At 40.8% G+C, this 12,022-nt stretch overlaps 2 protein-coding genes across 3 annotated transcripts in view; both read right to left on the bottom strand.

Moving 5' to 3' along the window:
* LOC6537316 (homeobox protein abdominal-B) overlaps window positions 1–12,022 on the bottom strand; it is a 44,080-nt gene that overhangs the window by 28,285 nt on the left and 3,773 nt on the right. The window contains exon 1 of one of the 2 annotated variants that reach the window (XM_015192791.2): window positions 10,338–10,471. The exons of the other annotated variant lie outside the window; for it this stretch is intronic. The gene's annotated coding sequence lies outside the window, so the exon portion shown is untranslated. Of the gene's footprint in view, window positions 1–10,337; window positions 10,472–12,022 lie in introns of those variants that run through there. 2 annotated transcript variants of the gene reach the window in all.
* LOC6537315 (dynein axonemal assembly factor 5) lies at window positions 1,417–10,473 on the bottom strand. Its single transcript, XM_002097836.4, has 2 exons — window positions 10,338–10,473; window positions 1,417–4,749 (listed from the first exon to the last, which is right to left on the bottom strand). Exon 2 carries the CDS (start codon window positions 4,164–4,166, stop codon window positions 1,629–1,631), a length of 2,538 nt encoding a protein of 845 aa, XP_002097872.1. The 5' UTR covers window positions 4,167–4,749; window positions 10,338–10,473; the 3' UTR covers window positions 1,417–1,628.

Here is a 12,022-nt window from a genome sequence, read left to right as displayed (position 1 = left end):
ACCGCCCCCTGCGCGTCCGCCTCGTTTGCGAAATCCACAGTCGACTGTCTTTGATGCCCGGAGTTCGGCATAATTAGTTAAATGTGCTTGGCCATAACAATGCGGAGTGCTGGCCAACAGCGCCCCGCCAAACTCGTTTTGACCCTGGCATTTAGTTTAATTTAATATATCCTGCCATAAAGATCAAGGCTGGCGATGAAGTGAGTCGCTAATTGCCAAAGTATGTAATAATTAGCCGCGGCCAAAATGTGAAATAAAATTAATTAAGTGTGCAAATCAGCCAAGGATATTTACATTTGCATTTACTTGCAGTTAGTCATTTTGCTTGTGTTTGCACATACAGTTACATGTGCACTATACATACATACGTATGTGTGTTTTATATCATTCCCCATTTCCATCAGTAAACAGGCAAAAAAGCTCCTGACGCTCATTTGCCAGCAATTAAGTGCACAGAAAGAGATGGAGACATTCACTCCAAATGGCGCCATCTCAACTTTATCGATATGCGAATGTATCTACAGTGGATCCCCTGCGAGCGGAAACCTTTTGTTCAATTATTTCATAATTTGGCCAGCCTCTTCATGCTCATGTTTTATTAAATCTAGTTTATATTCGTCACTCTTTTTTTAATTTCTGTAAAGAGACATCATTTTGAAACTCGGTAGCTTCGCACATTTGAGTGGCCACTGTGCTTGTGTGCCCTCATCCCCGAAAACGAAGGATTCGGGAGCTGGTGTGCGCGCATGTGGGTGTTTTAATTAGAAAGTTGTACATTTTGCCTAATTTGACAAATTGTTTTAATATAGTGTGCAAACTTTTCGGCTACATGGCGAAGCAAATTAGTTTTTGCGTTCCGTTGCCAGGGAATTGGGTCGACCTGCTGATGATTGAAAAATCCTTCAGTTGCCGCAATGAATGCGCCAGTAGTTATGCAACACGGCGCAGGATTCGTTAATCCTGCGGATTATTAACACACACACAGTGGGCCCAATTAAAATTGCAATTTGATGTTACAAAACCCACCCGTTGAAGTGAACCGCAACTTCATGTGTGCTTAGCCTTTAATTGTTACTAATATCGGTGGTTGATTGAGAGGTCGGGAAAATGTAAATGCTAATTGACTATTTGCTGTACCCGAAGGAATTTTCAATATTATGGCCAAACATGAAACAATTTGCCACATATTCCAATCTGTTATTAATTGCTTTTTTCCATCAATATGAATTCTGTTCCCATTTCCGGCTATTTTTAAACTCGTATATTTACCAAGTATTAACCCAATGCCGTGCTGTATATTAATTGCAGCTTTTGAATGCTTTTTGCCTCATGATTTGCTTCCCCGTATTTGCAACCCAATTCATCATCAAACGGATTATTTTTGGCCATGGCAAAATAAACAAGAGATTTGTGAAATTTTCGCTTGCACAGATTTTACTTTATAGTTTGAAGCTTTTGTTTACAATAGTTCTTGGTACTTAGAAGTGGATATATGTATATGGGTCAATTAAATCAATTGCTGGAATGAAAGCTTAAGTACATGCTTTAGAAGTTGCAAGTTAAATTTGCAATGCGGCAAACTAAAACTAAATGCTTAATAAATTTTTAAATAATATGTAGAGTGTAACCTAATCTTCGGATGTAAGTGTATTGCCAGGATCTGGAGCTTCATTGATGGTTAGCCTGTTGTAGAGTTCGTGGAGCTGATCCTTTTTCTGAGCCATGGGCAAAGCCCGCTGATAGCGTTCCTCCCAGGCTTCTGGATGAGATCGGGCCAAGACCTGTAGGGTAACTTCCACAGCTGCCTTCATTTCCTTCTCGGGACTCTCGTGATAGAGCAAAAGCAGATCCATGGCACGTTTTACTATGGCATCCCACACCTCCTTTTCATATTCGATTTCAGTATCCGTCTCACTGAACTTGGGCTTCAGTTTACCCACAGCCAAAGCAGCCAGGATGCGAATGCCAGCCGAAGGATCATCCATGCGCTGCATGGTGGCATAGGCCAATGGTTTCAATTCTTCCACAGACATTTCCCTAAAATACACAACCGCCTTGATCGCATAATGCCGTGTGGTGACATTGCGATCCTCGAGCAGGCTGGGCATGTGTTTGGCCAGCGAGGGTAGCACTTCCACAGATTCAGACTCGGCTCCCTGAGCCAAAGCACATAGTGTGGCCATGGCCAGGGATCTCATGGCCTCGGCATTGGAACCAGCTTTCCAGGTCAGATAGGGTTCCACAATCTGCGACACAAATTCACTTAACATCTGGGTGCTGCGCTCACGTTCTATGTTCATCGTCTTCGACCAAAATAGTGTTGCTAACGAGAGACTGCTAAAGATTTTCACTTGAGCACTATCGCAGCAATGTGCAAAGACGATCTTAACCTTCTCGATAAGATCGTGCACATAGGTAGCTCGAATGTGGCACATATTAATCAATCCATCCAACAGCATTACTGGCTCAGCATTATCCTCCAAAGCCGCATCCAGATTCTCCACATCCTTCAAGGCCAAGTGAAACCAACGTTCGTGAGTTTTTGCAAGCGAAGAGTTGAGAAGTGTCACAAGCTTTTCGATCAGCATTTGGCCGAAATTGACATCTTCGTTGCTGCTACTTTCGAGGGAATTGGAAAGTGCCATTACTTTAATGCCAGTTACATAGACCGACTCGTAGAGATCTTCCAGCTCGTTCTGCCCCGCATTGATCTTCTGCGATTTATCCACAATGGTGTCCAATAGTTTCAGTATGTAGTGCTGGAAGCCTGGCTTCAGAGTATGCGAGTAATCGGTGCTGCGAAGGAGGTTGGCCAATCGCATCAGCTGCTCATAGGTGCCGCCCAGCGAGGCGGTGAACATGTGGTAGAAACATCTCATATAGGACTCCCGGGCATTTCGTTCTAGGCCATCAAAGCCATGATCTATCCAGGCATCGTAGGATAACAGGCGACCCATCAAATCGGCCACCTTGGCGGCTTCCGCATTGACTTCGGCCACGGAATCAATGCAGGCATGGGCCAAATCCCCATAGATCTCGAAGAACTTGGCCGTCATGGCAGCCTCGGCGTGCAAGACAAACTGATAGAGAAGCTTCAGGGCGTGAAGGCGAACGTTGTCCTTCCAGTCGCTTGTTTCCCGGGTAATCAGTTGCAACAGTCTCAAGGATCGTTGCACCAAACCACGACATCCTATGGTAGGACGTTTGATATCTTCCGGATAATTCTCAGCCGGCAGATCGCTTATTTCCTGTTGCGACAACTCGGCTTCGTTTTCATTGAAATACTGTACGCCACACTTGAGCCATTGCGGATATATGTGATTCAGGACCTCCGGCGATTCGTCCTTGAGGCAACAAAGAACCAGGGGCAGAATTCTCTCAAAGAAGGAATAGCGATCCAGCAGCTCCATTAGCATTAGAATGCCCATCTGGCCGACTTCACGACGAACCAAAGGCATGGTGTCCATGAGAAGGGGCGATACCTCATTGAAGAGCCGCCTCATTGCATCGCCACTGGCGTCCATGTGCAGACTCAGCCTGCCGATGGCTTCAATGGCCGAGATCCTGGCCTGCGCATGCTTGTGATTCAGCATTGAGTAAAGAGGTACCAACAAAGACTCCGTAAAGGGACGAAACTCCTGGGTATCAGCCACGCGAGCGAGATTCACCACGGTGCAGCATCCTTCGCGCTGAACCACCGGATAGTCATCCTTGATGGACTTGATCAGGATCTTCGCCACCAGGGGATAGCACTCCCTGAAGACGCCCACACTACCCATCTTTGCGTACAGGCAAACCATCAGATTCAGTTGCTTAATGTAGAGCAGACGGATCTCCTCGCTGGGCTCCACGGTCTCGGCCTTTCCCATTCGCTCCGCCAAAGTGGACACCACATTCATCAGGTGGAAATCCGTGGGCGGCAGCCTGGCCAAGAAGGCACTTACCGCTTGAACGGCACGATCGCGAACGCTTTCGAATTTATCCTCGTAGCATTTCAACAGATGCAGATACAGTTGATCGAAAACCTGGGCTATTTCGTCGGCGCTCGCGGTTTTTGCTCCATTTGCGCACTTATCGCGTAGTTCTTCTAGAATTGTGGTCTTCAGGCGTCGATCGGAGCTCTCCAGTTCCGAGCAGATCTTCTGGGTATCGATATTGAAGCCCATTCTGGGATTATATTTAATCTTCCTTTAGCAATGACTTTTTTATTATTTTTAATAACTTTCAGCAGATAATTCCTTGAATAAGACGGGCTTCAACGAATGATTCATTCGATTTGTTTCGATTTAAGCGACTTCAATGAATGATTCATTCGATATGTTTCGATTTGAGCGGAAATAGATATAAGTACAATTTTGGTTGAAGAGCAATGTTCAATTCATTCAGGGTTACTTGCATAGGTACTCTAAGATTTCTTGGGTTTTGAGTTGGTTTTGAATTAATTTGAGCTGCTATCGTATATCTTCTTAATTTGAAAATGTATCTTGCTTGCTCCGTGTTCCTTTTTCTATAGAAAACCCCTTTTCTTAGTTGCACTCAGCTCTTAATTAGTGGTTTTCAAAAATTAAATTCAGTTTCATATATTTTTTAAGGATTGCAGTTGCGGATTTGTGTTTTTCGTAGTAAAGATATTTGTTTGCACTGGATTCGCATCCAAACTTTGCTTCAGAATTCCAAAGATACTTTTTTCGCCGGTTTCTGGAGCTGCGCGTGTGATGCTCGTTTAGTTGTTTTTCACAGATTTCTAGGCTGCAAAACGAGAATGTTTAAACGTTACTCAGACGACAAACACACCGGTTGCTATGGCTACACAAAAGATAACGTAGTGTTTGTACTTTTCCCGTATTTATTTTTGTTTATTTCGCCCAAACAAAAGTAACACCACCGACAACGTGCCGCAAACTAAATTGCTGAATGATCAGCTGTTTGTCAGCCCAAAAAGTGCTGTGAAGTTGGCGAAAAAAGTGCTGGAAAGCATCGCTTTGGCGGGCATATTCAAAAAGCTAATGGTTTTCGCATTTGTTTGAAGTTTGATGTGCTATCGCTTATTTGCCCAGCTAATTGGGCGCAACCATAAATGAAGTTTCTCTGGAAGTGAAGCAGCGGCTGTCTTTTTATGAGTTTGACTCTGGGACGGCTTGCGATCCATAAAATAAGTGTTTCTCTGCCGCTCGTGCCTCATATTCGTAATGCCTTATCTTTGGAGCGGGCTATCTAATTGCGTTGTCGTTTCTTATCAACATCAGTCCCACAGAACGACAATATCTAAGATTGATTGCCGACTAGCCGACGAAATGACTGACTGACGGACTGACTAACTGACGGACTAAATGACTGACTGAGTGACTGCTTGATGGAAGGAAATCATATAAAATGTCTATTTTTATAGCAACTTAATTGCATTTGTGGGTCACCGAAATTAGGGCTATAATGAGCACACAAACGAGAAATGCGGGCCGGGTTGAAATTCGGTCGCAGATAAGCAGAAAATGGCAGTATCGACATCGTATGATATTATATGTTAATTAACCCAGGTTAGCTGTTCAACTCAGTATCGTTAGTCGTTATCTCGTGGGAAGATCAGACTATTTAAACTGCTGAGCTTCATTTTCAAAAGTTTTTGCCCAAGCGAGTTGCAAATGAAATATATTGATTTTCCCCTTTATTATTACATTTTGCTTACAAATTGTAATGATCAAAGCCAATTGTAATGATAATTAGTTGCTTCGATTAGGTTACAATCATTCATTATCTCATAGACTGTGACTGTGTATACTATAAATATTATATATGTATATAGTAGAATTTCATGGCAGTAACTTGGAATTGATAAGATGAAATTAAATATTCAAAAAAGTTAATAAGGTTAATGGGTATAATGGGATGCATTTGCCAGCTTATTGTTTCAATGTTATGATAAGTTGGAAAGGGTTTTCAACAATATAATTCGAAAATCTGTTGACTGTGGGAATTCTGAAGAGTACCCCGTTTTCAGGCCGTGGTGTGTTAAAGGTAAGAAAAGGAGACGTTGCCGTGGATATTAATCCGTAGATTGTGTGGCATGCAACCCGGTCTGCTATCCGATGTTGATCTTTCCATTTGAATTTCATTTAATGCCCGTTGTGTGTGCCCGAGTATTTTTTCTTGTTTTTATTCAATTTCCCTTTCGTTATCCCATCTGTAGGGTTGCTGCTCTACAGATAGTAGATTGGCGTGCCCAGTTTCGCTGGGCATATTTTATGAGCGTTTCTTTTGCTCCTACCTACTGTCGAATATTGTTGTTGTCATTTTTATTGGAAGCCAGCGCGCGGCTACAGATACTACAGCTACACCGGGCAAACACACAGGGATACGGGGATACAGTCAAAGATACAGATACAATGGCAAACTCATAAGTTTTGCTGCTCCCATTTGTGTATTTGTGTGCACAATTCGATTCCATACCTTTTTGTGTGCGACGGCAGGCGGCACACGCTCCAAAGCAATTAAGCGCATGAATCAGGTTCGTTCGGTTTCCAGGGCAGGGCAATGTATCCGAGTATCCAAGTATCTGAGTATCGGAGTATCCGTACGCATTTCAGCCCGTTTCGGTGTGTGTGTGTGTGTGTGTGTGTGTAAAGGCGGCATGCGCTTTTTTTATGGGCCACAGAGAGACACAGCAGACAGCAGACACCGGCACAATAAACTTAATTGATATGAAATGAAGTCATTTGGCAAAATCACTGGGAGAGTAATGGACCGCGCTCATTCAATTTGATTTGATGTCGGCCAGTTCGGCTCGACAACAAAGTCATATATACGTACGTATATGCTGTGCAAATTTATTTATATATATAAAGGCATGTGTCTGGACTTTTCGAAAGCAATTGAGCATATGAGGCATTTACACACATCTGCATATGCATTTTTTTTTTTGCCGCCGACCAAAAGAGTTTTCAATTAAAAGATACATTTTTTGTGCGCCGGCAAAGTGCGGAAGCCGTCTGAACTGGTTGCGGTACTGTATGTCTGCAGATAAAGCCAAAAAGCAGCCAGCTGGCTTATAATGGTCATAATTATTAATTAGATACATATATGTACATACATAAGTATGTAAGTAGCTGCCAAACACGATTGCCCCCTTCTGCGAAGGCACTTAAATGGAGACTTGAATGCAAAATGCGAATGCAAATTTGCCAATTGATATTGATTGAATTGCAAGCTGCACCGGCACCACAGCCACAGTTACAGCCACTGGCTAATTAGTTATATTTTTTTCAAGTGGCCGCTTAAGTGAATGACGACGAACTGCGTCACTTGGACTTGATTGAGTCGATTTCTCGGAATCGCTGATTAGGAACGTTCCTAATGGCTTGACTTTTGTCGCACTTTTGCGGGTCTGCGAGATGTTGGAGCTTTGAAATAAAACAGCCGCCCCCTTTGCCCCCCAGCAGTTGCCTCCCTACAAGTGCCCCCCATTTCACATTAATGGGCCCCGTTTAATTGCGTGACTCATCAGCTGTAATCGCCGCCTGACATCGCGAAGCGGACTGCTTATTTGCCGGGCTGCTGGCTTATTTGCCTGAGCTGTCTGCTGGGTACTTGTTAAGTTGTAACTCCAGCTCGATGGGATTGGGGAATGGATCCCAAACTGGCTCTTTGAGCTCCAGCCGCTCGCCGGCTCTTTCATCTGGCGGCGAAGAAAGCACGGCTCTTAATTAATAATCAACTGAGCTGGCTGGCAAATGAGGGTCTTGATTGGCAGATTGAAATTGATCGGTAACAATTTGAATACAGAATATAACAATTCTTATATATTTTTATTTTTAATCAGAATCTGTATACCATTTTATACTATTTCTAGCAGGCATTGATAATAAAGCATAACAGAAATGGAAAAAATATTGGAAAATGAATATAACGAATTTAGTTTGATATTACTTTTGTCAGTCTATTAAATAATTCATTAAATTATATTATATTATTTATAAATAATGAAAAATATATCCTGTTATTTTTAGGAATTTATCACTTGAAAATTTCAGTAACAGAATACATTTTTTAATTGAGTAATAACATTTGCCATATATCGAGGAATCGGTGATTAAGCGTATCAGAAATGTGGAGGGGCGATTAATGGGCTATGGGCCCATTTGTTTATGCATTCTGTTTTCAGTATGGCAATTGCATTAGTTTCATTATTTTCATTATTTGTTTACACTTGCTATTAGCGTGAAAAATGCAGCCACTCCGAGTGTGATTGTTGTAATGAGAGCCACAAATGCTTTCTGTTTCCGAATATACTCGTAATTCTTTGCATATGCATTTGCATTTTTGCGTAATCTCGTCGCTGGGCCCATTCAAATGCCAAATGGCTGAGCCTGTGTGTTCTGTTTGTGCAGTCGCATAGTTTGCAGATACATATGTACGTATGTATATGAATACACATAACGAGTATATGTACATAGATCCAGACTGACCAGTTGCAGTTCCAGTTCCAGGCTATTTCATGCCATGGCAATCCATTCATTCATCGCGTCAAGTGTCAGGCCGTCGTCTGTCAGTCAATCAGAAAACGGTTTGAGTAACAATTTAATTAATTTCGTTGTGCAGTGCGAAATGCGAACCTGTTGTGCCACAGATATTAGATATCATAGCGCTAGGCACACACATAATGCTGCCGCACTGAATGAAATTGCCTTTTAATTATGCCTAATACTCATGACATGACTCAATTAAATGCCAACGATGACTGGTAGAATTCGCTGAATCCGAAGCCCATCCCAAAAGATATCAGATTCAGATACATAGATAGCAGATGGTAGATAGATAGATAGATAGATAGATAGACATCCAGAACCCGAGCGAAAGAGAAAGCTCGACATTTCGCAGTCATATTAGTTTTTGTTATCTCCAGGCATGGTAATTAACACAAAACCACAGGCAGTTAATATGGTTTCCACTGTAAATGGGCCAAATGCAAATGACAAGTGCGGCTCTCGAAGATCGAGTGCTGCTTGAAATTCGGAAGTAGTCAATTATGGATTCAAAACAACTAAATGTAATGGAATTATTTCAAATTTTATAACCCCAACACTTCTATTGATTAGCAATCTCTTGCCGAAAAGCCTGGATATTCGCTTGTTTACTTGCGAATAAATGCACAGTCATTGATAATTCAGTTTCTTTGGCATTATTGTGTGTGCGCAATCATTTGTTTACATTCGCTTATAGTTGCGGCAATTGACAGGGCAATGTTTCCCCGATTGCGATTACTAAACTGGCAACTGGCAAACTGGCGAACTGGTAAACTGGTTATAAATGGCAGAGTGCTGAGGCAGCCCCTATGCTCATCGACAGGGGTTCGGAGCAGAATGGAACAAAATAAATACGAATGCGAATTTTCAGCACATTTTACCGTCGTCATCAATGCACAGGAAACACCAAAATCAACAGCATTTACAAGAGCTGGCGAAAACGGCAAACGGCAGCGGCATCATCATGAAATTGAAATTAATTATATGTCAACAACGTGATTACAGAGAAATTTAACTAATTCGAAATCGTTGATTTATACCGAGCTAAACGGGTTGATAAGATAAGGCTTTCAGTAATTTATCGTGTTTCGATGGTCTATCAATTTTGAATCGAGTGTTTGACTTTCTCTTTGCAATGATAAAATGGTTGCGAAAACTAAGGTAAATCAAACAACTATTGAAATATTTATAGAGGGCTTAAGATATAGCAAACTAATTCCGAACTGATGTAAAATGTTACTTTTTATTGAATGACACATTTGATAAGCAGACCCCCATTATTCTTAGACATGCCATGGTGATATCACATAAATGTAGAGCTGATTGACAGAAAAAAAAACGTGCGCTTAGTGCGGTTAAATTACAGAAAAAATATATATTTTATGTATTTCAGTTGGGGGTTTATTTTTATATGGGCATTACCTAGTTGATAAGATAAGATTGTAGGTCATTTATCGTAATTGATTGGCCAATTAATTTGCTATTGAGGCGTGTACTTCCCACATAATTAAACCTACAAAGGAATATAGAAGTGCATTTGTAACTGCGACTAATTCTATGTTCCCACTATAGCTATTTATTGATGTTGATGGTATATATATGGGTTTTCCCACTCTAAAATATTGTGTAACATGTGTAGGCATTGTAGAACACTGATTAGAAACGACTGCCTGTAAAAAGGTTATCTGCCGCTTTCAATCTTTGTCCTTGACCCCAGGTGATGAAATTCCGAAAGGTAATTCCGAGAAATGGTCGTGGACTCATTTGCTTAAGGAAACGTACTCAAATTATAGATTATTTCCCGATTTCAACTTAGCTCACCTGTGAGGGGGCCACTCGGGCGGTTGTTGATTGTATCCGAATGAGTCAAGGTGGGTGAAAATCCAATTAAACGATTTCACTCTCTTCTTCGCCGTGTTGTTGGGTAAACGCTTTTTATGGTTAGACTATTTATAGTTTTGGGTGGCAAAGGTCACCTCATGTATGTATGTATGTAGGTGGTGGCCCTTTATTTAGTTTTATTTTTATTCAGTTTTATTTCCTTTTGGTTTTGGTTTCCTTTTGTTTTCACTTTTTTGTTATCCTTTTCCAGCTCACTTTTTACTCGCTGACGTTTTTACACGGCTCGTTGGTTTCGCTGCTGATTATAATCCTTAATTAGTCTAACGAGTTGCAAATTAATCCACTTTCCCTAATTAAATTGCCTTTGCCGCGACTACGGGCCAAGCAAAAAAATAACAAAAACGCAACTGCCAATGGCGGTGTCATTTCAAAAACAAAAATGAAAAAATTTACAAAATAAACGACACAAAAAAACTGACTAATGAAAGAAAAAGGAACATTCCAAGGGGGGCGGGGGTGGATCGGTGATGAAAATGTAATTAATTCATTAGCCTGCCAATTGACAATTATTGATTATTGTTTTGGCTCGGCGACTGCGAATTAATTTTAATGTATTTTCGCTGGCTGTTTTTGAGTTTAGCTGCACAATTTGTTATTGCCCGCACGTCGTTCATTTATTTAATTTTTAATTATTTTGAAATGCGTTCTGGTTTCATAATTGGCAGCCCATTGTCTCCTCCATGCTGTTTGCACTCATATTATATGCAGCTATAATGCCTTTGTAATTTAATTAAATTTATTTGCATTCATTTATTTATTGTGAAACAATGTGCAAGCCGAATCGCGACCCTGTTTTTGCTTCATTTGTCATCTGTGTTCATTTTCAATTTGGCCATTTGCCTCGTTAAAATATTAAAATGTGGCGAATATTTTAATGTGTCAACTGCGCTTAACAAATGTTTTAATTGTAACGAGCAAAATCTGCTTGGGATATTTTTAAATCTGCTTACTAAGTTGCTTCAGCATTTGTCGCAATACCTTGTGTATGCAAATGTCTAGAAATCTGATTAAAATACAGGAAATATAGTGCCAATATAATGGCGCACAAACACCGACGGCAGCGACAAATTAGTTTGTGAAATTTGGGTGAGGCATAATGGGGTCATATTTTTTGTAGACTCAATATTCACTGCTTTTCTTGGCACTTAACTGGGTTTCTCGTGTTTAACTGTTTTGTTTTGTTTAAACATTTTTATAAGCATTTTGACCGTTCCGACCATAATAACTTGAGCTTTTCGGCACTTAAATGGCAGCTAAAGCGCTTTATATCCATTATATAGTTATTTATTTACTTTTACTTATTTATATTATTTATTATTAAAGCAGCAATGGCAACGGCAAACGACAGCATTTATGGCTGGGCAGCGTAATTAATGGGAAACGAACACACGGTCGACCATTAAGTGGACTTCAATTACGATTGAGCGTTTGCTTTATTTATAACACCTTTTTGCCAACTGAATTTAATTGAGTAATTGAAATATTTTTGTGAAAATGGAAATTTCCTTTTTTGCACACGCTTCATAATTTATTTATGAGCGAATATACATATATGTATATACCAGTAGTCCCAGTGTCTAGATAGCTGTGCCACATAAATTGAA

Source organism: Drosophila yakuba, chromosome 3R (genome assembly GCF_016746365.2).
Source record: "Drosophila yakuba strain Tai18E2 chromosome 3R, Prin_Dyak_Tai18E2_2.1, whole genome shotgun sequence".
Taxonomy (NCBI): domain Eukaryota; kingdom Metazoa; phylum Arthropoda; class Insecta; order Diptera; family Drosophilidae; genus Drosophila; species Drosophila yakuba.
This window is presented reverse-complemented; position numbering and strand designations above follow the sequence as displayed.

What these genes read in the sequence shown, in the direction of transcription:
- LOC6537315 (XM_002097836.4), bottom strand. Translation starts at nt 4,166, where the DNA reads ATGGGCTTCAATATCGATACCCAGAAGATCTGCTCGGAACTGGAGAGC.